This window comes from Canis lupus, chromosome 4 (genome assembly GCF_011100685.1).
Source record: "Canis lupus familiaris isolate Mischka breed German Shepherd chromosome 4, alternate assembly UU_Cfam_GSD_1.0, whole genome shotgun sequence".
In the NCBI taxonomy this organism is placed as follows: Eukaryota; Metazoa; Chordata; class Mammalia; order Carnivora; family Canidae; genus Canis; species Canis lupus.
This window is the reverse complement of record NC_049225.1, coordinates 49,761,216-49,786,598: the sequence shown is the minus strand read 5'-3', so window position 1 is coordinate 49,786,598 and position 25,383 is coordinate 49,761,216. Positions and strand designations below refer to the sequence as shown.

The following is a 25,383-nucleotide window of genomic DNA, read 5'->3' as shown; positions in this document are numbered from 1 at the left end:
TTTTGGTGTTTTTGTTCTGTTGGGGTTTTTTGAAAGGGAGAAAGGGGAATAGAGAACTTGAGTGCAAACAGGTGGGGGAGGGTCAGAGTGAGTGGGATAGAGAATCTTAACTACCTTCCATGCCTAGTGCAGAGCTGATGTGGGGCTCGATCTCACAACCCCGAGATCATGACCTGATCTAAAATCAAGAGTAGGATACCTAACCAACTAAATCACCCAAGGAGCCCCTCAGGTTTTTTTGTTTTGTTTTGATTGATTTTATTACTGATTTGTAGGAGTACTTTATGAATTTTAGATAAAAACCCTTTGTCAGATATATGTAGTAAAAATATTTTTCCATTCTTAAGGTTTTTTATTTTCTACTTTTTAAAAGATTTATTTATTTACTTGAGTGGGGGAGGGCCAGAAGGAGAGGGTGAAAATCTCAAGGGACTCCCACTTAGCACAGAGCCTGATATGGCACTCCATCCCATGACCCTGAGATCATGACCTGAGCTGAAATCAGAGACTGACACTCAACCAACTGTGCCACCTAGGTGCCCCTATTATTTACTAATTTATTTAGTCGAGCAAAATGTTTAATTTTAAAGTACAATTTGTCATTGCTTCTATTATGGTCAGTGTTTTTTCTGTCCTAAGATATTTGCCTCCTCCAAGTTTGTAGAAATATTTTCATATTTTTTCTAGAGGTTCTGTAGTTATAACGTTCCCTTTTAGCTCTAATATCCATCTTAATATGTTATTATTTTCATTTAATACATTGGAGAATGAAATCCATTCCCCCCAACAATTACCCAATCATTTTAACCCAATTTTTTGAGGAGTTTTCCTTTTCTTATTGACATTCTTTTAAGTTTTTTTTTTTTTTTTTTTTTTTATGATAGTCACAGAGAGAGAGAGGCAGAAACACAGGCAGAAGGAGAAGCAGGCTCCATGCACCGGGAGCCCGATGTGGGATTTGATCCCGGGTCTCCAGGATCGCGCCCTGGGCCAAAGGCAGGCGCCAAACTGCTGTGCCACCCAGGGATCCCCTTATTGACATTCTTTTAAACTTTGTCAAAATGTTATTAGCATGTATGTCTAGGTCTATTTCTGATATCTGTTTCATTACATTGGTCTACTAGATTATTTGTATGTCAGTACTCTGTGACTTTGATCATTGCAGCCATTCAGTAAATCTTGAAACCAGGCAATGAATATGAAACACAACCATCAGTGTTCTTCTTTTGCAAAAGCTGGTTTGACCATTTTGCATCTTTTATGTCATTATATATTCTTAGTAAATATGTCAACTTATACAAAAACAAACAAAACAAAACAAAAATGTCCTGCTGTGTCTTCCTTGAAATGGTATTGACTATATAGATCAAATTAGAAATTGACATTTTGACAATGTTAAGTCTTCTAATCCATGGACATGGTTTATCTTTCAATATGTTTAGATTTTCTTAAATTCTTCTCACTAATTTATTGTATATTTCAATGTAGGCACTTTGCACATTTTTCTTAAGGTTATTAAGTATTTTATGTCTTATTTCAAATTATATACTTTAAATTATTTTCTAAATGTTTATTATACAGAAAAACAATTTATTTTGTATATTACTTTACATTCTGTGATATTTGTTCTAGAACTTACTCTGATAGTTCTCATAGATCCCTTATGATTTTTTATATACAATATTGTTATCTGCAAATAAAGGTAGTTTCATTTCAGAATGACTTTCTAAAATACAAATTGGTTGTTATATTGCCATCTTAAATATTTGTAATAACTCCTCTTCTACCATAAGATCCAGTTGTCTTAACTAGACTTGTAAGTAATATACTATATATTTATTATGCAAAATGGTGAAAGAGGGTATAATTAATAATTGTGTCAGGATCACAGGTGCCAGTTGGAACTTTCCCAGGCAAACTGGGCATGTGATTACCCAATATGGTCCTTCATGATTTGTATCCCTGACAACCTCTCGTGTGTCAGCTCCAATCCTTCATTGGACAAAACTCTACTGTCACACTATATTTTATTAGATTCTTTCAGATGCTAGCTTCATTTTCCTATTTCCTTTAGAGATACTACTTTCAGAGCTTCTTAGCTCTCTTCCATTTTCTTTTGAAAATTTTTAAATTCTTTTTGAAATTCTTTAGTATAGAATTTTCATCAGTGAGATGTTTTAGGATTGAGAGATAATTTTATTATAAATCTTTCTATTTCATGGCTAAAAAGGAACAGTCATAGTGAATGATATTTGACTATTTCAATTATTATATTTGAAAACATGAAAAAATATCCAATAATAAAACCCTACTGAAATGGAAAAGCAAAAGAAAACTTTCCAGTCACACCACATGTCATCTCACCAAAATCTTTTATATAATAAACAGCAAATAAAATCAACTCAGTGCCGTAAAACCCAGGCTATGTTGGTCATCAAATACTCCCTGAAACATGATTTTTTTCAAGTATGCTTGTAGTCAACAGGCCTTTGGCAGAGTTTCCACAGCCCATGATAGGAGCTCCTTTTTGTAGATCTGCTATAATTTCCATATGTAGCTCAATTTCTCTGATGAATGAGTATCGAAGTAAACTTTTTAGAGAATCGCTTAGGGAGAGATTTTCTCATTATTTAGAGTCTGAAGTCCAAGAGAATAAGATTAATCTCCTAAGCACGTGCTGAGTAGATGTTTAAATATCAATGAACTTTATCAGAAAAATGTACATAAAACAGAAGTTTGGACATAGTGGTTACATACTCTGGTTTAGATAATCTGAATGGTGCCCTTCTTAATTCCTCTTTATTTTGGGAATCATAATTTGTTTAGTTCCTAGCTGCTCTGTTCCTGGTAATATGCAGTTGCTGAAAAACATTGAATGAAGCAAACCTAGTCCTTGCTCTTGTGGAAGTTATTTTCTAGAATAAAAATGTGCTTTTAAAAGCAAAACACTAATATGTATACACACACATATACATATATAAACAGGGTTCTTTTTATATTGATTTTTTCACTTATTGCCTCTGATTTAAGGAAACTGTGTAACCAGATATATATTTCACACCCAATCATTATTTAAACTCACAGATCCACGTGAGTCTGTCCATTTTCTCCTTGAAAGAGGCTAACATGAGATGTCATTGCCCGACTCTTCTTGAACTTTAAAGTGCTATGTTAAATGTGGAATGAAAATAAATTCAAAGTGGAAAAATTTCTTCCTCCTTGTCTCTTGTCTTCCTGCCATTAATTGAATATTTGTTGCATTCTTTTTTTTTTTTTAAGATTTTATTTATTTATTCATGATAGTAACAGAGAGAGAGAGAGAGAGGCAGAGACACAGGCAGAGGGAGAAAGGGGCTCCATGCAGGGAGCCCGATGTGGGATTCGATCCCGGGTCTTCAGGATCGCGCCCTGGGCCAAAGGCAGGCGCCAAACCACTGCGCCACCCAGGGATCCCCTATTTGTTGCATTCTTAACACTTGTTTGGCACTATGGGAGTTGGAGATATCTTAATCATCTTAGACCTTTCAGTCTAGGGACAAACAGTAAATGAACTTCAAAGAGAGGTAAAAGTTGAAGAAATAATTGAAAGTGTGGTATATAATTACTTTAGGTAGAATGATCAGTAAAGGCCATTCTGACTAATGGATAATAAATTGAGATTATGTAAATATTAAAAAAAAAATCAACCATGAAAAGATTGAAGGGAAGACTGTTCTCATGATGGGTAACAACAAGTGCAAGGGCCCTGAGCAGAGTAAGAACTTCGTGTGTTTTAGGAGCTAAAAAAAGGCCCAGATGGGATGCTTGGGTGGCTCAGTGGTTGAACGTCTGCCTTTGGCTTGGGGCATGATCCCAGAGGTTGGGATTGAGTCCCACATGGGGCTCCTTGCAGGGAGCCTGCTTCTCCCTCTGCCTATGACTCTGCCTCTCTCTCTCTCTCTCTCTCTCTCTCTCTGTGTCTCTCATGAATAAATAGATAAAATCTTTAAAAAAAATTTTTTTAAGTTAAAAATTAAAAAGGCCCAGATGGTTGGAGGACAGTGACCAAGGATCAAAATTCAGGATATAGGATTTGGGAGGCAGAAAGCTGCTTCCTATTCCATGGTCTTGAAGCCTTAGTGGAGAATTTGAATTGTAATCCAGATAAGGGGAAATGCCTCATATAAAAATACATCTATTTTTTTCTTAAGGAAGACATGTGCCTCTGTGATTTCGGGAATGGTGAGGGTTGCAATTTACCTACCAATTTTCGGTTGCTTACAATTAACTAAATTTTTTACTTTAAGATTCCTTAGAGTTATATATAATATTGTTCTACATCTTGCTCTAAAATCTTAGTAGGATTAAGAGTTATTCTGTCAGTTATTTGAAGTGTAGTAATTATTTTATGTTATTGTTATGGAATTATTGTACTATATTTAACTAATGTGTTTAAACAGATATGTTTTTATAAAGCTATATGCTTCATATCTAAGAAATGGCAAAGATAGTTTCTTATTTACAAGTTAATATGATTTAGGGGCAGTTATTTGGATGACTGAGTTTTAGATTTTAAAGGATTCTCAGAGAGTATTAACAAAAGTATACTTATTTCCTATCCATAAAATATATTGTTGAACTTAATCTGTGAGCAAGAAAACCATGAAAGGTAATATTCCATCTAAAAGGCTGAAAGAGATCCAAACATCTATGTAGCTAGCAATTTAAAAGGAAACCACAGTACCGTTTCAGTAATAAAATGCCTTTCTCCCCAGGAGATTTTTAAATGTTTAGACTCAATTACCTCATTCTTTAGTATCAGGAAATTTCACAAAAATCTTGTAACAAAGAATATTTGCAAAAGTTCAGTGATTTAAGTTTACAGTACAATAGCTATATGTCTTATTTTTAACATAGAACATCTATTTTAACATAGAACAAAACTGACATTTATTGGTAGACAGTTGTAAGAATTTTAACAAACATAATTTTTTAAATTCCTTATCCCAAATCAGGATACTGAATTGTTCTATCACCCCCTCCCTCAAATAAACCCCTCCTTCATACCCCCCCCCTTTGTAGTCACACCTTTTTCCCCTTCCCTTAACTTTTGGCAATAACTGGTCTGTTATTCATTAGTATAGTTTTTATTCTTTTCAAGAGTATTTAAGTAGAATCAGCTAGTTCACTCAATATAGTGCCTTTGAGATCCATCCAAATTATTGATGTGTCAAGCACACAAAAGCAAGTTCAATGTTATTAGCCCTAAATATAAATGTACATTATGATGCCACTATACATTTATCGGAATGGGTAAAATAAAAAAATACTGGCAGGATTAAGTGTTGGTAAGGATGTGGAACAACTGGAACTCTCCATGGCTAGTAGGAATAAAAATGAGGAAAAACTTGCAATTTTGTGTAAGGCTAAAGGTACTCCTGCATACATACTACTCAGTAATCTCATTCCTATTTGCATTGGAGAATTGAATATCTTATGGAATAATAACTTTTAAAAATTGATTATCTAGATATTTTTTTTCCTGGAATGCTTACACAAAATGATCATATTAAGTTTTTCCAGATAGAAGTTTTTTTTTTTTTTTTTTTTTTGGCCTGAGATTGTACTCTTAATTGAATTAGTCAGGATCTTTACATCAGTAGTGTTACCACTGAAATAGTAGTCAGTAATGCAATTTGCTTTGACACCGTGGTGATTAGGTACCTGAGGATACTGGAAAGAATGGAAAGAATACTGATATGGAACTTGTAGGAAGAAGCATGGATTCTGTGGGAGCCTTTTTTTTTTGTAATTTATGCACTAAACTTGCAGTTTCTTGAAAAAAACTAATAATACATTTCCTAGAAAAGGCAGTTAAGTGACCTTGTTACTACATTAAGGCACTCTACATGATATGAATTCCTTATCACTTAAAACTTTTAGCCTTATTGCATGATACAGGATCTAAGTTTCTAAATATATAAATGATACAGACTGTTTATTTTCTATGAAATTTTTAATTTACCTATGAGATGGCATAATGTTTTAAAATGTGCTTAAATTGGGATGGAGTTAGGATGACTTCAAAGTCCACTGGGACTATTACTACTACTACTTCTTCTTCTTTTACATTTTTCCAGGATTCTAAGCACAGAAGTAATTTTGGACTTTCTAAAATACATCAATAGAGTGCTTATTTATGCTCATTTTCAATATAGAATTTTTTTTGTTAACGTCTACCGTACTCTCATAAGCAAAGAGTACTGAAGATAGTGTTTAGTTCATGGAAGATGGCTTGTGAATAAAAACAAATGAATAAACACAGTTCTGTGATTTGGAGAATTTACAATTCCTAATTATGTAAATTGACATTATATTGAGATACACATAGTAGGGGTAGGGAAACTGAGGAGGAAAAAAGCTGAAGGATGAGACAAAACTTGATTAAATTTTTAAAGTGATTAATAAAACTTTGATTTTGAAAAAATGTTTTAGGCAGGAAAAACCAAATAATGAAAATATTAGGAGTAGTCTGGAAGTAGTCATGACCACAGAGACAGATTTGGAATTTGTATTGACTTGAACTTAAAGACTATAGTGCAATTTTAGAAAATAAAGAAACAAGAGAATATTTCCAGAATCATGATCGCTCAGATGTATGTATAAATGTTGGTAAAATTCCACATGAAAGTGAAAATTCAATCAGCCACCTCACCTGAATAAATTAGCTCTATTTTTCCAAAACTTTCGAATATTAAAACAAAATTGAAATATCTCATTTTCTGCTCCCATAGAAAGGCTCCAAAGATAATGAGTTTTTAATATATTTGAATAAACATCTAAATATATGCAGATATTGCATACAATAGAATCAGCGTTCATTTTTGTACACTGGTTTTCAGTGACATTTTAACTATCCTAAATCTGGAACAGTTTAACCTTTGGGAGAAAATACACAAAAGTTCTCCTATCCACACATGTGCCCTTGAAAATATGAGAACAATTTTTCATGCTTGTATGTGTGACCTTTTATTTTACTAGAAGAGAGATCAAAGTTGTATTAGTTCTTCAAAATGTTTTATGTTCTACAGAAAACTATCCTCCTTACTATACAAACTGAGATTTCATAGTTAAATGCAGAGGCACACCTTCACATCAAGTTGGATGTACTGCAGACAGAGATTAGTCATGGTCTACCATGTAACAATGTTTTTATTATTGCCTTGCCTTGTTAGTTCAGTGTTTCTTGTTTCTAGCTGTTCAGGTATTTGTTTCCTCAAATAGATGAAAGGTGTTTTGATATCAGCATTGAACTTTCTACTTCTTTCCATCTATAACTATGCTGTGCACAAAAGAATCTCAATTAACTGAAGGACCAAGAAATCTAAATTTACAAGGCATTGTTTCCAAAATCCGGCCACCTTCATGATTTTTGCCACATCTAAGTGAAACCTGATCGTTTATTTACTTTAAATTTTTCACAAAACCAGTATCTTTTTAAAGTAATTATTTCATTTAATACATTTAATAATAAGAGTAATAAAATCTGGAAAATAGATTTTAGTTTTCATAATACAAGACAGCTGCAAAGTAAATACAATGAAACCAGTACAATGTTATCACATTTTAATTATATATTATTTTCTACTAGAAGTGCTGAGCTTGTTGTTCTCCTTAGAAAGTAGGTTAGCAAGTTGGAGAATGTGGTTAAAGACAAATTACAAGTAAACGGAGACACTGTCCTTAATATAATTGAATGTGCTGAAAGAAAATTAAACAGAGAAAAAAATTCAAATTATGTGCTTCAATGTCTTAATGCTATTCCTATGTGACACTTAAAACCGTCTTGGTTACCAGAGACAGGTGTTCTAAGTTCCAGGAATCACTGATATGAGATAATTTTAATAGGACATCAATTTTGAGGATGATGCTATTTTGAACACCCAGTGTACAATGAAACACTAGTAAGTGATATTTGACTTGCTTGAGAGCAATCATGAAAGTGATACTTATTTGAGGAAAAGAAAGTCCAAGAACTCTATTATACTCTCTTGCACCAGCTCTTAATTCTGACTGTACCTTAGAATTAGTTGAATACCAATGTCTTGGTCCCATCCTACCTCATTTAACTCAGTATTTGAAGAGGTCAGCATTCAGCACTGGCATTTTTTTTAAGCTCTCTATGGCATTATAACATGCAGCAGGGGTAAGAACGACTCATCTTTATAATGTATTGAACATTCAGTATATGCTGGATATTGTGTATTCCTAGTGAATGATAGTCATTAGATAAAGGAAGAAATACAAAATATTTCCTTCTTGGAATATTTCTTGACAGAAAATAAATTACATCCTTCTCTGACACTAGCTTATAGCATACATATTTCTGTGGTTCAAGTTGGTCTTATTTTTCCATAGTCAGAACATAGCAACTCTATGCAAAGTAAGTCCATGTGTGTTTCTAGAATGAGGGAGAACAGTCCTCCAAATTATATTGGCCTACTTTATCACCATGTTGTCACAATCCAGTAATAATACAAGTGAAGTGGCCAAGTTCTCCTACATCATAGAAAAGAATTGTTGCATGAGAACAACACAGCTATGGTCCCACCTCCTTCTAAAAGTAGTGTGCAAGGTGAATTGTCTCAGTATCCAAAGATCATTCAGGTTTGAAGCCATAGCTGCTACTCTATGACAAAGTGTACACGACAAGAAACTAAGAATGTTATTTTTATCACTTAGTAAAAAATCACATAAAAGTGCTTTATATAGAGAGAGATGAATTAGGAATGTGCCAGTTTAATAATCATTGTTATCATTAAACTATTATTATTTATATCATAAGAATTCTTGTATCCATTGACATTTCTTTCCTATCACAATTTAGCATCAATATTTTAATTTCTATTCTAACTAACAGAGACAGTTGGTTTCTGGGGGTTAGAATTGGTTTCTGGGGTTAACCTCGGCTTTGTTCCTTTTTAACTCTCAAAAATATCTTCAGTGTGTGTTACCTCAGTTTTTTATAGGCTAGGAATTTTAGCATTTAATGAAGAGAGTGATGACAATCATGTGATGGCAGGTTATATAGGCAGTTCATTTTAATATTAGCTACAATTGTTATATATGTATATTTTTAAAGAGTGAGTTTTACCAGGTGAATTTTCACAAACATTAAATTTTTAAAAATAACTCATACTCTCATTGATTCATCCAGATTTTGGAAAGTATTCATTGTATGTCTTGTCAACTGCCAGGCACTTGACGAATTTTCAGAAAATGACACTGTTGGAGACAGAAACATTTCTTGCTCTTAGGAACCTAATGTTCTACTTTTAACACTCACACCTAAACCTGATCTCTGAAATGTTTTGTTTTTGTTGTTGTTGTTGTGAAGTAAAATGTAGAAAAGTACAAAAGACCTAAATATGGTTCAATGAATCATCACAAAATCCACATAATCCCAACCACAACTGGAAATAAAATGTTGCTAGCACCCTAGAAAACACCCTCCCCTCCTTCCTCATTTTCCTCTTCTTTTTCTTCCCCCAAAGAAACCATTATTCTTTCAGCTCTGTGGTTGAATTTTGCCTTTTATTAAATTTCATATAAACATTAGCATAGCGTGTGTGTATGTGTAGCACCTTTTGCTCAAATTTTTATTTTTCAGATTTATTTTGCTGAAGTTAGTAATAGGTCGCCAATTTGTATTGTTGTATAATATTTTATTATATGAATATGCTATATTTTATTACTCCATTGTTCTAGATTATGTTCATACCTGTTTGGATTATGTTTTTGGATTATCTATTACTAATAATGCAACTATGAACATTCTTGTACAAGTCTTAGAGTAGACATGTGCATGTGTGCATGTGTTTCTTTTTAAAATAAATCTAGAGATGAACTTTTTGGGATATAGAACATGGATGATCATCATTAACAGATAATGCCAAAATATGTTCCTTCCAGCAGTGTTTCAGTCCTAGTTGCTCCACATTCTCCCACTTTTTATTTAAGAATGGTTAAAACAAACAACACAAGTTGGTAGGATGGCTAACCTAAGGTAAATGGACTTCAGGGATAACCCTAGACTTCACATTGATGGCTCTTTTCTGTGTACCTCTTAACCCCAATGAGTGTTGTGGTTGCCTTTTCCACATTTCCCCTCCTCACTTTATTAATTATCCCAATTTTTATTGGGTATCTGTGAAGTCCACATTCTTTTTGAGAAGCTGAATCCATCTTAGATATTCATGGTAGGATAGATAATTAGACCAAAATAATTAACATAATCTCATCCTCTAGCCATAGATTTAAATTTCATATGTATGAATTCATATGTATTTGGCTCATGATGCACAGATTAGACTTTCTGAGGACTTTTCTTCTTTTTGAGAGAGAACTTCTGGAAGAGTTTCTCTCTGTTTTCTTAGATGTAAATAAGAAGTCATAGAGGTATAAGGAGTTGTTAGTATCTCTTGACTGCATAGTCAATCCATCTTTGGGTTGAAGCTGACACTGTGGAGGATAGAAGGGTGAGATAGAATGAATCTGAGTTTTTAAATACATAGTTGTGAAGCTATCTAGAGCACCGTGAAGTTCATCGTCTTTAGACTTTATGATTATATATTCCAGTGCCTCCCAATTTAGTTTAAATGTTCTGATACTTGCAATGAAACTTATCTTAGGTAATAAAATCCCACAGACGGTAATCTGATAAGGATCATTGATGATTCTAATAAACAGTCTGCATTTACACATTGGATATATATGTCTAATATTTGACTCAGTCAAATAAACATACTTACCGATAGCTGTTAACTTATTTTTTTAAATATTTTATTTATTTATTCATGACATAGAGAGAGGCAGAGACACAGGCAGAGGGAGAAGCAGGCTCCATGCAGGGAGTCCGACATGGGACTCAATCCCAGGACTCCAGGATCACACCCCGACCTGAAGGCGGCGCTAAACCACTGGGCCACTGGGGCTGCCTGATAGCTGTTAACTTAATATTAAAAAACTGAACTTGGTAAGAGCTAAGGAAGTCCTCATAAGCAGGACAATTCATTATTAAAATTGATACTTGGGGTTTACATCCTTGATGAATGTCTCCCCTTTCTGCATATATACATAAGCAGAGAGCATCTTTCCTAACAGGTTCTGTGAGGTTCCTTACTGGGATGTATAGAATCCCATAGGCCTCTGTGTGAAAGAATAATTGGTGCCCCAATGTTCTTGTTCACAAACTATCACAGTGTCCCGTAAGAGCTCCTAGTCCTGGACAATACAGAGTGAGGTCCCTTCTTCCCATGATCAGATTATGGGTTCCCTGTGTCCTTTAGGACATATACTCACCTTTCATACCTGCTCTGACATTTTCTACCAAAATCTGCTTTTTGCAGTGGCTGGAAGACATCTTTAAAATGAACTGGTTGATATGTAGGCCTTGCCCCTGCAGTGTGCATTGCTCTCAAAGCCAAGAAGAAGTGTAAGATGATTTATCACATGTGTGAAGTTAAATTGTGAGCTCTATTTTTATTCCTCAGTATGGGGAGATCAAATTATTGATTATCTGCAATAGCAAGCTTATGAAATTGGAATGTTATTAACTTTGTGCCAAAGGTACCATACTTTTATTGAGCTCAGGCAGAAACAAATTTATTGTCCTAAAAGAAAATGAGTGTGAGCAACCATTTATTTTTGGATGATCTTATTTTTTTAGAAATATACAGTAGCAGATTCCTTGGATCCAATTTCTTTTTCAAAGCCTTTTTTAAAGCATAATGATTAAATGTTTTGATTTTGGTAAACTGTAGCGACTATTGGTAAATATCATTGCTTTTCTTCGTTGGCAAAATGGGGATAATTATAGAAATAGCAGCGTTTCAAGGATTAAGTGGGAGAATGCATATGAAGTCCTTTTTAAAAATGTATTTTTTTTAAAGATTTTATTTATTTATTCATGAGAGACACACAGAGAATGGCAGAGACACAGACAGAAGGAGAAGCAGGCTCTACACAGGGTGCCTGATGTGGGACTCTATCCCGGGACCCTGGGATCACACCCTGAGCCAAAGGAGACGCTCAACTGCTGAGCCACCCAGGCACCCCTTCATATAAAGTCCTTAAATTTATTCCGAAGACATAATGTATATTGAAAAGCAGCTTTCATAGGTATGATGGTTTACCTGAGGAAAACAAATTAGCAAGAACATTTATTCTTTCCACACATCTTAATTAAGCATGCTGTTGTGGAATTTATAGTCTAGTAATGGAGGCAGACAATAAACAAATCAATACTTAGACATTGTAACAAATGTTATGAAGCAATCAAGGACTGGCTAGAGCATAGGAAGGGTGGGGTGGGTGACAAAGTTAGATAAAACTATTAAGGGATAACATTTATGTGAAGGTAAAGTTTGTGTTGAAAAGTCAGAAGGCAGGGGACCTGGGTGCTCAGTCAGTTAAGCATCTGCCTTAGGCTCAGGTCATGATTCTGAGGTCCTGGGATCAAGCCCCACATAAGCTCCTCCGCCCTCAGTGGGAAGCCTGCTTCTCCCTCTCCTTCTGCCTGCTGCTCCCCTGCTTGTGCCAACCACCACCCCCCTTTCTTTCTCTCTGTCAAATAAATAAATAAAATCTGGAGAAAAAAAGAAAGTAAGAAGGAATAAACCATGCCAACTATTGATTTGGGATGTGAAGACAAGAAAAGACTGTAGGCAGGAAGGACAATACATGCAAACATACTGGAGTTTGGCCAAGTTTCTGGAATTTAACAAACTTGGGCAACATGATGTAAGGAACAACACATTCTTCTGTTACTGATGCTTTTGGACTGAGGATTCTCAACAGATTCTATGGTCTGATGAGAATTTGGGGTAGAAGAGAATCTCTGTAAGAGTAGAAAAAGGAAAGAATAGAGATTTATGTTATATAAACAGTAGAGATTCACAGTAGAGGTGATACTAACAGAACAGAAAGTCAAATGAAGAGGAATTTTTAATAGAAAAAATTAAAAAAACTTTCATTTTACTGACAGATCTCCTGAGAGATTTTTTTGATATATAAAATACCCTGTATTTAAGTCATTGTACATATAAAATAAAACTAAAACTTGTACCAAAAAAAAATGTTACTGAAACTAATGTTATAAAAGAATGACATACTGATTATTTAAAAATAGTTTAAACATGAAAATAAATGATTTTTTGAATTTTTTATTAATTTTAAAAATTCTACTACTTATCTATGTCAGAGAAAGAAAAAAATGTAAATTCTGTCTTTAAGATGCCAAATATCAATGCATTTTAAGATACCCAAAAAGACAAATGTTTTTATATCTTACCTATATGTTTGCTGTTATACTACCCTCGGATAGTGACTAGATTTTTCCTCCTACAAAACTCAGATCTTTAATGAATTTGTGGGAATCCAAAATGCATAGATTAAAATTTAAAATTCCATAAACTGCATGGTTACTTGTCAGAGTCCAACATACAAAATATGTACCAAAATTCAAGTATTTATAATCTTTTATATAATTGAGAGAAACCTCTTACTGATCATCTATCAAATATTTCTTTTGTTTTTCTAAGCCACTTTTTTTCTAAATAAAATCAATTTTTGTTTCTGATTATAAACATGAACTTATTACATGTTGGTAATCATGCATAAGTTCAAATCATGCATAAAACTGGAAACATGAAAATAAAAGTAATCTAATTTACAGCATGGTGACTCAGAAGATCTAAAGTAGGAATAGGAACCTGGGAATATATAGTTTTAAGAGCCCACTGTGTACACACACACACAGACACACACACACACAAACACACACCTTTCCCACTGGTTTAAACACTCTGTGACTGAGATTCTCAAATTTTATTTCATTTTATTAAGATTTTATTTATTTGTTCATGAGAGACACAGAGAGGCAGAGACATTGGCCAAGGGAGAGGCAGGCTCCCTGCAGGGAGCCAGATCCTGGGATCCCTCCCTGAGCTGAAGGCAGACACTCAACCACTAAGCCACCCAGCGGTCCCTGATTCTCAGCTTTTAATATGCATATGGATTGCTTAAAGATTTGTTAAAGATTTTGATTCAGGAATCTCAGTGGGGTCCGAGGTCCTGCATTTCTAGCAATATTCTAGCTTTGCTCATACTGCTGGTCCAACATTCCCAAGCAGATCGCTTTCTAGCATTTTTTTAAAAAGATTTTTATTATTTATTTATTTATTCATGAGAGACAGAGAGAGTCAGAGGGAGAAGCAGGCTCCATGGAGGGAGACCCATATGGGACTCAATCCCAGAACTCCAGGATTACACCCTGAGCGAAGGCAGTTGCACTTAACTGCTGAGCCACCCAGGCATACCATTTCTAGCATTTTTTTTTTAAGATCTTATTTATTCATTCATGTGAGATAGAGAGAGAGAGAGAGAGAGAGAGAGACAGGCAGAGGCAGGCCCCACGCAGGGAGCCCGACATGGGACTCGATCCCGGGTCTCCAGGATCACGCCCTGGGCCGAAGGCGGCGCTAAACCGCTGAGCCACCCGGGCTGCCCTGAGCCACCCGGGCTGCCCATTTCTAGCATTTTTAAAAAAGTTTTCAAAGACGACATTTTTAAGAGTACATTGATATTATATTAAATATTTAATATAAAATATTAATATTCTCCTTAATTATAATATATAATATAAAATACAAATATAATTAAATAAATTATAAGTTAATTAAAATAAAACAAAATATTTACAGTAAAAATTAAATGAATAAATTATTAAATTTAATATAAAATCATAAAAAATTTAAGAGTGAATTTTTAGTTCTCTTTTGATAAGATTACTTTTTAAAGTAAAAGGCATAAGAAATATTACTTGTAAAGGCTATTACATTTGGATAGATACCTTTACCTAGAAGTTCAATTTTATGTTTGTGCTTGGCACACTCAACTGTCAAGTCTGTTTTTTTGAGTCATTATCAATCTGTTTCTGCCCAGGCCTTCTTATGGGGTTGACAATGCCACAAATGCCTTGTCTAATGATCAGACATTATTATTCCTAGAGAGCCCACCTATAAATGAGGAGATCTTGACTCCAAAGTTTGAATTCTAAAGAAACAGCTAATGTTGAATGAGAGAGGTTCTTTTTTCTTTTTTTAAGATAAATCTGGAAACAATCCCAGATTATGCATCAGCCCCATTAATTTAGACCTCAGCTGGGAAAACTCTAGAGAATAAAAACTTCATTTATTTACAATATAGGGGTTCATTATTCTTCTTCCTGGAAAACATCTGTTTTTAATTTTTCTCAGCACATATTAGATATAAACCTAGAGGCAGCATCTATAGATTCAGGTCTTTAGTTACATGGTTGGAGCTGTTATAAATCTAGCAGTGGTCACTTTATAACAATAATTATAATGGATCTATTTTCAGGGCTAGGTGTCAGATAGTGTGTGAAGCACTTAATAACCATTATCTTAACCTTACATAAAAATATGATATGAATGCTAGTGTTAACTCTATTTTAAAGATAAAAACTTTGAGAGGTTTAGCAAGGTTAAATAACTTGCTCCAGGTCATAAAATAGTAAATGATAGAGGTAAGACATGATGAATCCAGAAAGCAAACCTAGTACTTTCTAATTCCAAAGTATGTACTTTTAATTCTTCAACTCTTTTTTTTTTTCCCTCTGTCTGGCTAAGTAGGCGACCTCAATTATGACAAAATCTCTCACAAATAATTTTATATGAAATAATTCATTTGTTTATTGTTTTGGCTTCTAATCGTGATAATTCTAAAAGATTTAGTGATGCAATTCTGAAAAGTAGTATTCCTCCTAAGCAAGATTGTATTTTCACCTAATGTATTTTGCCTCCTAATCTTCCAGATGATGGTAACAATAATAATACAGCACCAGCGTGCTTGGATCATTTACTTCTTAGTATGAGGAGTTGCTGTGAGAGAGTGAACCAAATGATTTAACATATATTCCCTTCCCTTGAAGAAACTTTAATAGGGTGCATTTGTCTGAGGTAGAGAGAGAAAGAGCAACAGAGACACACGGGGAGAAACAGAAAGGAAGAGGGAGAGATTTTTTTTAAGACACTTTTGCATGAACAAATTAAATGGTGTAAAATTCCATAACGATGATATCCAATGGGCCAACCACATTCTTTTCTCAGAGTTACTGGAATTGATTTGAAAATCTTTTGGTCAGAGAGCTGTTTTTTTCTTCTTAAATTAGTGAGATTTAGGTCATAGGATGAGAGCTCTTAGGCAGCGTTTAGCAGTGCTCTAGAGAAATGAGGAATTGAGCTCCAAGAAGGATTTTCCTAGCAGAGAACTGGCCTTTGCCGACTCGAAGGCCTTTCTCTTTGAGAACTCCTTGAAATTTTGTCCATCCTATCATGTACTGTATGGGTACTTTATGAAATTTCAATGTTGTTTAAAGTCATTATGCTAATTGAAGTGCAAGATGTAAGACTGGCTATGTTAGATTTTATGCAGATGTGTGGCTCAGTTTTATAATGGTTCCTCTTACTAAAGCTTTAAAGAAATGAAAGAGATTACTTGCTTACTGAGTTGATCCATGCCAGTGATTACTCTTAAAACTTTGTCTCCCACTCTCATTCTTAAACCAGATTAATCACACAATCAGCTTTCTTCTACCATATGTAGTCATCTGTTTATCTATACATACACACATATACATACATATATTTTATATATATATAAATTGATGAATGAGTATGATTGAAGAAAGATAATAAATATTATATATATATGTATATATCTTCAGAGTAATGTGGCAGTGGTTTGATTTCTGACAAGATCCATTCTGTACCGTAGATTTATGAAAATAAACTGAAATGAGGATGGGAAATTTTATATTTTAAGTTCTTTTTTTTTTTTTTTTCAATCTTACCATAAACCATAGAAGTAGCCAACATTTACTGCATGCTGATAAAAATGAAAATGGCAGCTGTTGCAAGGTTTGCATTGCTCCTTGATCTGTAAAATAGAATCCTGTGATCGTTTTGTGTGTGTGTGGAGGGGGAGAAGTTGAACTTTAGGGTAAGGGGAGGGGCAAGATAGAGGAATTCTGATATCTTTCCAAAGTTAGCCTTAGCTTCTGGCCCTACTTGTAAGAGTTTTCTGACAGGTTTGGGCATAGAAAACGGAATCACAGGAGATTATGTAGCTTCTCAATCACTCAACGTAGGCAATTTCAATTACACAATTATAGTACGTTAACTATTAGCATGAGATTCTGGATTAGGAACTTCTGCTGTAATAAAGAGTGGCTTAAAGTCTACAACTACATTTTTCTTCATAGTACCAGGTTCTTAACAATCAAAGATAAATGAACCGCCCTTGCTTTCGGTGCAAGTGAGGGGAAAAAAATACACATACACACAGCCTGGGGGAAGAAAAAGCAGCAAGACTAAGTTCTCCTTAGTAGTTCAATTGAAAGAGGAGAGGCTTGTCTGGCGGTTTGTGGGAGTGAATCTAATTATCAGTCTCTTACTTTCATTAATAGGTTGAAGCAAGTTAACTTCTTAGGGGAGGAAGAAGTAGACATTGTGTCTGAATTCTGAGACTACATTATGATATTTTAAGCATCACTTTCACAAAAAGAGTTTTTTCTTAAGTCCTTCTTGAGCTTTGGCAGGTGGACAAGAAGAATATCAACTATGGGGAAAAGGCAAAAATTACTCGGAAAACATGGTATACTTATAGATGGGAAGATAGAGCATTCTGGGAAACAGGGGAGTACACTTTAGTGCATTTGAATCTACATCTGTGCAGTTTAATTAGCTCGATGAAGCCTCAGTGAAAAAATTCACTGTCATCCATTATAATACATACTATAATCCTGTTTCATTTCTCCTTTCTCCTCAGTGGCCTGTGAGTAAAAAATCCTCTTGGATATAGTCAATGTTTCCTGAACAATATTTTTGTTTTCTTAGCCTCACCAGCCAAAAATCTGATGATGACTATGAGGATTATGCTTCTAACAAAACATGGGTCTTGACTCCTAAAGTTCCTGAGGGTGATGTCACTGTCATCTTAAATAATCTCCTGGAAGGATACGACAATAAACTTCGGCCTGATATAGGAGGTGTGTTAAAGTATTTTGTGATGCCTACCACATTAGAAGAAAACACTAGTGTTTCAATAAGTGGAAATTCTTAAATGATTATTATATGCTGTAAAAATAAAGAATGTAAAAGTAGCATTCAGACATGCGGGTAGGAGGGGCCTTGATAAATGCAAAGAGGAAAGAGGATCTATGATCTTCAAGTGAGGCTTGAGAGCTGGAGATTCAAATTCTCCTAGATATCTTAGACAAAGGCTACAGAAGAAATGTGACCACTTCTTTATGAAGTAACATCAAAAACAAACAAGTAAATAAATGGTAAAGAAAGGATATAGTAGTTGCCTACTGCTGTGTCATAAAATGTCACAGATCTCGATGGCATATAATAATCATTTAGTTAGCACTTTGGTCGGGGCAGTCTAATCTAAATTAAGCCAGTTTAGGGCTGCTCATTTAAGAAAGCTATATTCTCATTGTACTCCTGGGACCAGCAGACTAGCTAGGAGTATCTTTCTCATGAAAATAACAGAGTAGGGCAGCCCTGGTGGCTCAGTGGCTTAGCGCCACCTTCAGCCCAGGGCATGATCCTGGAGACCTGGGATGGAGTCCCATGTCAGGCTTCCCGCATGAGCCTGCTCCTCCCTCTGCCTGTGTCTCTGCCTCTCTCTCTGTTTCTCATGAATAAATAAATAAAATCTTTAAAAAAAATAACAGAGTAAGATGAAGTAGAGGCTCATACATAAGGGGATTAGAAATAGTTCACTCACTTGTTCATGTTGTATTAGCCAACACAGGTCAGATGTCAAGCCTGAAGTTCAGAGGCCGAGAAGTGGCCTTATTGCGGAGAAGGCAGAGGCATAGAGGCAGGGACTAGTGAAAAATTCAATCCAACACAGAAAATTAGGGCATGGCACTTTCAGGGAGAGGGGAAAAAGATGAGAAAAAACATACTTGTTGAATTGAAGCCCAGAATGCTATTATGAATCCTTGTTCATTAAATTTTAAATGAAAATGGAGCACGTCCATTTGGTCATGGATGTAATACTACATGATTTTTACTGTCAGTCCTCTTTGACGAATAGGTGTGTATTGGATTTCCATATGGTTTCCTCATATTATTTGATGAATCACACAATTGAGTAAGTCATTGAAGAAGATTGATTTTGTGTTGACTGAGGTGTATGAGGATAAAGTGGTCATGAAAGGAATCAACAGAGGGCAATGTTTCAAAAACAATTAATAATATTTGTTGCTGTTTATGTCTCTACTTCATGTTTCTAATATTTTTTTCTGGATCACTAAGTAGTTATTTTTTCTACATGGGTCAAGTCAGATTACCATGCTTGAGTTAACTCCATGGCTTAAAGAAAAAATGGTAAAATTAAGGCTGAAGAAAATCTGAGCAGTGTTTTCTTATTTGTTCATTTTAATGTAATTTTAAAGGATAATCAATTTCAAAACTCTAATTTGCTTAGTTATTACATTTACATGCTTAAAAGGAGATTTTTTTTTTTTTTTGGAAAACAAATAGTTACTCAAATGTAGTGAATTAATTACTGACACCAAATTAGTTGTGAATAAATCACTTCTAATATAGCAAAATAAATCTATTTCTAGAATAATACAGACTAAAACATTAAAATGTTGTGCTTCTCCACATGCACATATCTCTGTCATTCTCTTTACAGTGAAACCAACATTAATTCACACAGACATGTATGTGAATAGCATCGGTCCAGTGAATGCTATCAATATGGTAAGTTTCTAATAGTCTATTTTATTAACATATTAGACAAGAGATGTAGTGTCAAAAAATAGGAAAGAATATGCCAACAAAATTTCGTACAGGAGCGACAATCTTTCATATTCTTTTTTCTCTTTTGTAATATGAAGATAACTTTTTTATAATTTGTTATGAGAATTAAATGTGATCTATATAGATAAATTAATTCTTGTAAAAAATGCTAAAAAACATAACAACATAACAAATACAACATAATGATACTATAATTTTGAAATAGTGTTTACCAACCTAGCAGTAAGACGCTCTGTTGAGTTAGGGAGATAAGAAAGTTTAAGTGTTCTCACGAGTGGTGATTAAAAACATATGCTGGGATGCCTGGGTGGCTCAGTAGTTAAGCATCTGTCTTTGGCTCAGGGCGTGATCTTGGGGTCCTGGGATCGAGTCCCACATCGGGCTCCCTGCATGGAGCCTGCTTCTCCCCCTGCCTGTGTCTCTGCGCCCCCCGCCCCCCCGCTATTTCTCGTGAATAAATAAAATCCTTAATAAATAAATAAAATAAAAAAAAAAACATATGCCACTACCTGCACAGTCAATGCAAATAAGTTTGCCTGTTTAACCATTAAACAAATACCAACACATATCTTCCATATAACTACAGTTTTTCAGTATATTTAGCATTCTAATGCAAATTGTAAATATTTAAGAAGAAGCTATATGGATAGTTTATTTAAACATAAAACTTTTAATTGCAGGAATACTAATTCCCGGAACTGTTATTCCAGAACCACATTTTATGAAATGCTGATTCAGTGACTCTTAAATCTTTTATTTGTGTCCATGTGTGTGTGTTTCTTCCTGCCAAAGTGTAGATCAGAAGTTAATTAGTTAATCTACTGGCACATCACTAATTAGTTGACAAAGACTTTCATAGAATAGGTTCCCTTCTTACTGTTTGTAGACTACAAATATAGAACTAAGTGGTGAATGAAGTAATATGACTTACCCTAGTGGAAATGTAGTTAGTTACAATAAGATGTCACAGTAGGAGGTGCAAAGAAATAACACAGAACAATGCATATAAGGCAAAGGAAGAAGGTTCTAGTCTGATCCTGACAGTCTGTGTATTTTGGGCAAATAAATAATCTCCCTGTTTGTGTGTATTCTTCATTACAAAATGGTGGTGGGTTGATGGGATTGAATAGGAAATATGGATAATTCTCATCACCCAGCTCTCATATTCTGAGTACACTGAATTTTTTCTTTAACTTTCTCATTTATAAACATCATTAAAATCTAGTTATAAAATAATGTTAAATAATATCTAAATATGACAAACCGGAACTTCAGTGTTCTGACTCCAGGTCTAATGGTCTGAATTCACATCACACTTACTTCTCTGATTAAAGTCAATCACTTGCCATCTGAGTGATATATACTTGAGGGTAATCCTTTATAAAGTTATTTCTCATCACAGCACTTTGCAAATGTGCTTTGTGATGCAGTTAGTACAGTAGTAAAGTTTTTTTTTTTAAGATTGTTTTTTAATTGGTTCATTTACTCTTGTTTAGAGAAAAGGACAAGTATAATAGTAACAAAATTTTTAAGGTTACCTTAGCATTTGGTGTTTGCTATCTGTCAGACACTGTATAAACCACTTTATGGGCATTCCCCTTTTCCATCTTCACATTATCTATCAAGACAGGTCCTTAAAGATCTCAATTTTATTATGAGGCAACTGAACCTCCAGAGCTCCAGTTTAGGACTGTTTTCAGTATTATGGGCTTGCTTCACTCTTTAGCAGTGATTCTGAACCTGGGTGATTGTTTTCCTAGAGATATATGTGGCAATGTCTGGAGATATTTTTAGCTGTCACAATATGCAGAGAGTTGAGGGGGGTGGTGGTGGTGCTATTGGCATCTAGTGGGTAAAGGATAACAATGCTACTAAGCGTTCTACAGTACACAACACACCCCCAAAACAAAGAATAAGCTGGCCCAAATTAACATGAGAAACTGCTCTAGAGACATTGAATTCAAATGATTATACCACAGCTACGATCTTTCACTAGAATTAATCTAAACAAGTCTATTTTTTCATAAAAATATCAATTTGTCTACAAAAGATGGGTGAGTTTCCTTAGCAAAGCTTTCACTTTCTTTTGGATTATTCAAAACCAAAGTAGTTTTACTTTGCTTTGGCAGTGAGAATACAAATGATAAATGCAAACAAATGCTCTACAATACAATTCTGTGTTAAAAATATTCTATTTCACCTTTTCTTTGAAACAGGAATATACAATTGACATATTTTTTGCCCAAACATGGTATGACAGACGTCTGAAATTTAACAGCACGATTAAAGTCCTCCGATTGAATAGCAACATGGTAGGGAAAATCTGGATTCCAGACACTTTCTTCAGAAACTCCAAAAAGGCTGATGCACACTGGATAACCACCCCTAACAGGATGCTGAGAATTTGGAATGATGGTCGAGTGCTCTACACTTTACGGTATGCTTTTGAAAAAAGGAAAGCAGTAATCTCTGGGAATAAAACAAAGATCAACTCCACTCTCATAAAAGAAGAGGAATGAAAGAAATTTCAAACTTACGTCAGGGTGGGCACATGTGATCAAAATAGTATGTGATAGTACAAAATTAGTTTTTCTTTCTCTTATCAGTGAGCTTTTTCAAAGTCATAGGTAGAAATTATTTTCTATGACTGATATGAGAACTCTGTTTTCTCGCAGAGACATGAAATTTCCCTTGGCCTTTGGAAGGTTACCGGATTTTTGCGCCAGTTTTGGCTTTTGCATGTGTGTTCTGCTACTTTAGAATAAGGAAACAAAAATAGTCAGTTATCCTTGGGACCACTAGTTGCTATTCTTGGAAATGTCTCTGTTTCTAAGGAAACTATTGCTAAAGGATAAACTTTGGTGTGGAGGTCTATACCTCCTTCTCTTTAGCTGCATAATAGTAAGTACAATGAATTCTATCTCCCAGTACCCATTCCCCACTACCTTCATAGGCTGACTTAATTTATTGGCTATTTTGGGAGTGGACTTCTTTAGGGATAACTCAAAGGTGGTATCGTTTATTTTCTGAACTTAAAAGTTAAGAAATATTTGGGAGATTTTCTACTTAAATTACTGGATACCATTTTCTTACCACTTGCCTTTATGTGCCTTTAAAATATTTTTATCTCAAGGTTTCCCATGGGTGAGAGTATAATATTAAACAACATAATAGATAAGTACATAGACTTAAGAACCAGGAAAATCTTGCTTTGGTTCTTAGCTCTGTATCTTACTCTCTATATGAATTAGGACAACTCTCCAGAATTTCTATGTCTAGGACTTAGGGGCAGCTATCTGGTTGCAGGAGGGATCTTGGTTTTATTAGTAAGTTTGATGTTTTTACTTGGTTACATTTTTATTTAAAGAGATTAGGTAGAAATTGATGGAGATTATTGGAAAGGAGGCACTGCCACCCCCACGGTTCGTGCTCCACCCGAGACAGTCTGAGCAAACTCTTTTCATTTCTTTAACTTCTATAAAAAAATAAAATAAAATAGAAATAGGGAATCTGGGTGGCTCAGTTGGTTAAACATCTATCTGCCTTTGGCCCAGGTCATGATCCTGGGGTCCTGGGATCGAAGGCCCATGTTGAGCTCCTGCTCAGTGTGGATTCTTCTCCTCCCTCTTGCTCTGCCCCTCCCCTCTGCACATGCTCTCGCTGGTGGTCTCTCTCTTTCCCCTAAGTGAATAAATAAAAAATATTTTATAAATAAATAAACAAATAATTAAAAATAAATAAAACAGAGATAATAATTCTTATAATTATTTTATTTCTTATTTATCATAGTTTTATTTATCATAGTTTTATCATATGGAGTAAATGGACCAATAAGTAAATTATTTAACATGCAACCTGATATATAAAAAGCACAACATATATTAAAGTTATTTATGTATATTTTCACTAAAAATAATGGATAATATGATTCTTCTAGATCTTAGTATCCTGGAACTTTTCACTTCAAAATGATTCCTTTTAAAAGTTCTTGTGGCAGGACGCCTGGTGGCTCACTGGTTAAGCATGTGCCTTTGGTTCAGGTAGTGATCCCGGATTCCTGGGATTGAGTCCCACATCAGGCCCATGGCAGGGAGTTTGCTTCTCTTTCTGCCTATGTCTCTGCCTCTCTCTCTCTCTGTCTCTCATCAATAAATAAATAAAAACTTTAAAAAAAAAGCTCTTGTGGCATATACTTTATTCCTTATATAACATTTGGCTTACAAAATATAATACTTTAAAATAGCTTCAGAATCTTTATCAGAGTTATGTCAGTAACGGAAAAATGACCATAATTGATAAAAAATTCATGGCATATATTTGTATTCATCATGGATTTCATTAAATGAGAGAGAGTATAGCGAATGAAATTAGAATCTAGTGGAAAGCAAAATTTGATATAAATCAGAGTCAGTCTTGCTTTTGAAATATTAAGTCACTCACACTATCCTAAGTCGTTTGATCGTTCTCATAACTACACCCATTTTTTCAATTCCATTAATTTGTGGAATCTCTATACAATATTTAATTATAGAACTACCTCAAAAATGCCACTCATGAGATTCAAAGTTTGAATGAGTTGTGAATCTATACAGAGAGTTGATTTTATTCTTGTTGTATTCTATATTAGGCCATTTGTGGGTGCAGAGATAATACATATACATACATATGTATCTGTCTTCATATCTGCAATCTCTCTAAATTATTTTCAATTTTAATAATTCCAGTTAATTTGAAAATGATTTAAAAAATCAAATTTAATTATAATTGCACTTACGAAAAAAACTAACCTTTTCTTTGAAAGAGCATATAATTATTGAATGACAGTGATTAAAACCTTTGGCTTTCAAGACAAATAATCTTGGGTTCAAATCTCAACTGTGCTGCTAGCTTTGTGACTCTGGACAAGTTCAAGGACAATAAAGCCATAATAACACTTACTAAATTAGAGAACAATTTATTATACCCAGTGCCAGATAGATGATTAATGGCTCAATATTATTATTTATACTTAATTAGTAATTGTTAACATTAGTAGTTGTCCTATTATACCACAGAAAAATGATATCTCTCCAATTAAAAATTATGCTGAATTATGAAGTCTCTTAAATTAATGTTTATAAACTAATACTTTTTTTTTTTGCTTTAAGATTAATACCTGTAAGATAGATAAGCAAAGAAATAAGAAATCTTAAAAATCATCAACTCATCACCATTACAATGTTGGAATATATTCATACTTCTCCAAAGGCAAAGGTGGTCAGAACATCTGGAACTCCATTAAATTTCATCCTCCTAGAATCCCAGCCCATATTGAGATCAAGAAAACCTGTATCTTTAATAGCACCCCAGATGCAAACTAATTGAGATTCACTAACATTTTTCTAATATGTCTGTGTATGTGTATTTAAATTTCTTGTTTGCCATTAAATATTCTTCTACTCTATAACATACTATTTAATAACTTCATAGTGTTCCAGTA

At 34.3% G+C, this 25,383-nt stretch overlaps 1 protein-coding gene across 3 annotated transcripts in view; it reads left to right on the top strand.

Annotated features, from left to right (window-relative positions):
• GABRG2 (gamma-aminobutyric acid type A receptor subunit gamma2) overlaps nt 1-25,383 on the top strand; it is a 108,322-nt gene that overhangs the window by 11,000 nt on the left and 71,939 nt on the right. For all 3 annotated transcript variants that reach the window (XM_038534837.1, XM_038534836.1, XM_038534835.1), the window contains exons 2-4: nt 17,958-18,109; nt 19,777-19,844; nt 22,121-22,341. In XM_038534837.1, coding sequence (XP_038390765.1) covers nt 17,958-18,109; nt 19,777-19,844; nt 22,121-22,341 — 441 coding nt within the window. The remainder of the gene's footprint in view (nt 1-17,957; nt 18,110-19,776; nt 19,845-22,120; nt 22,342-25,383) is intronic.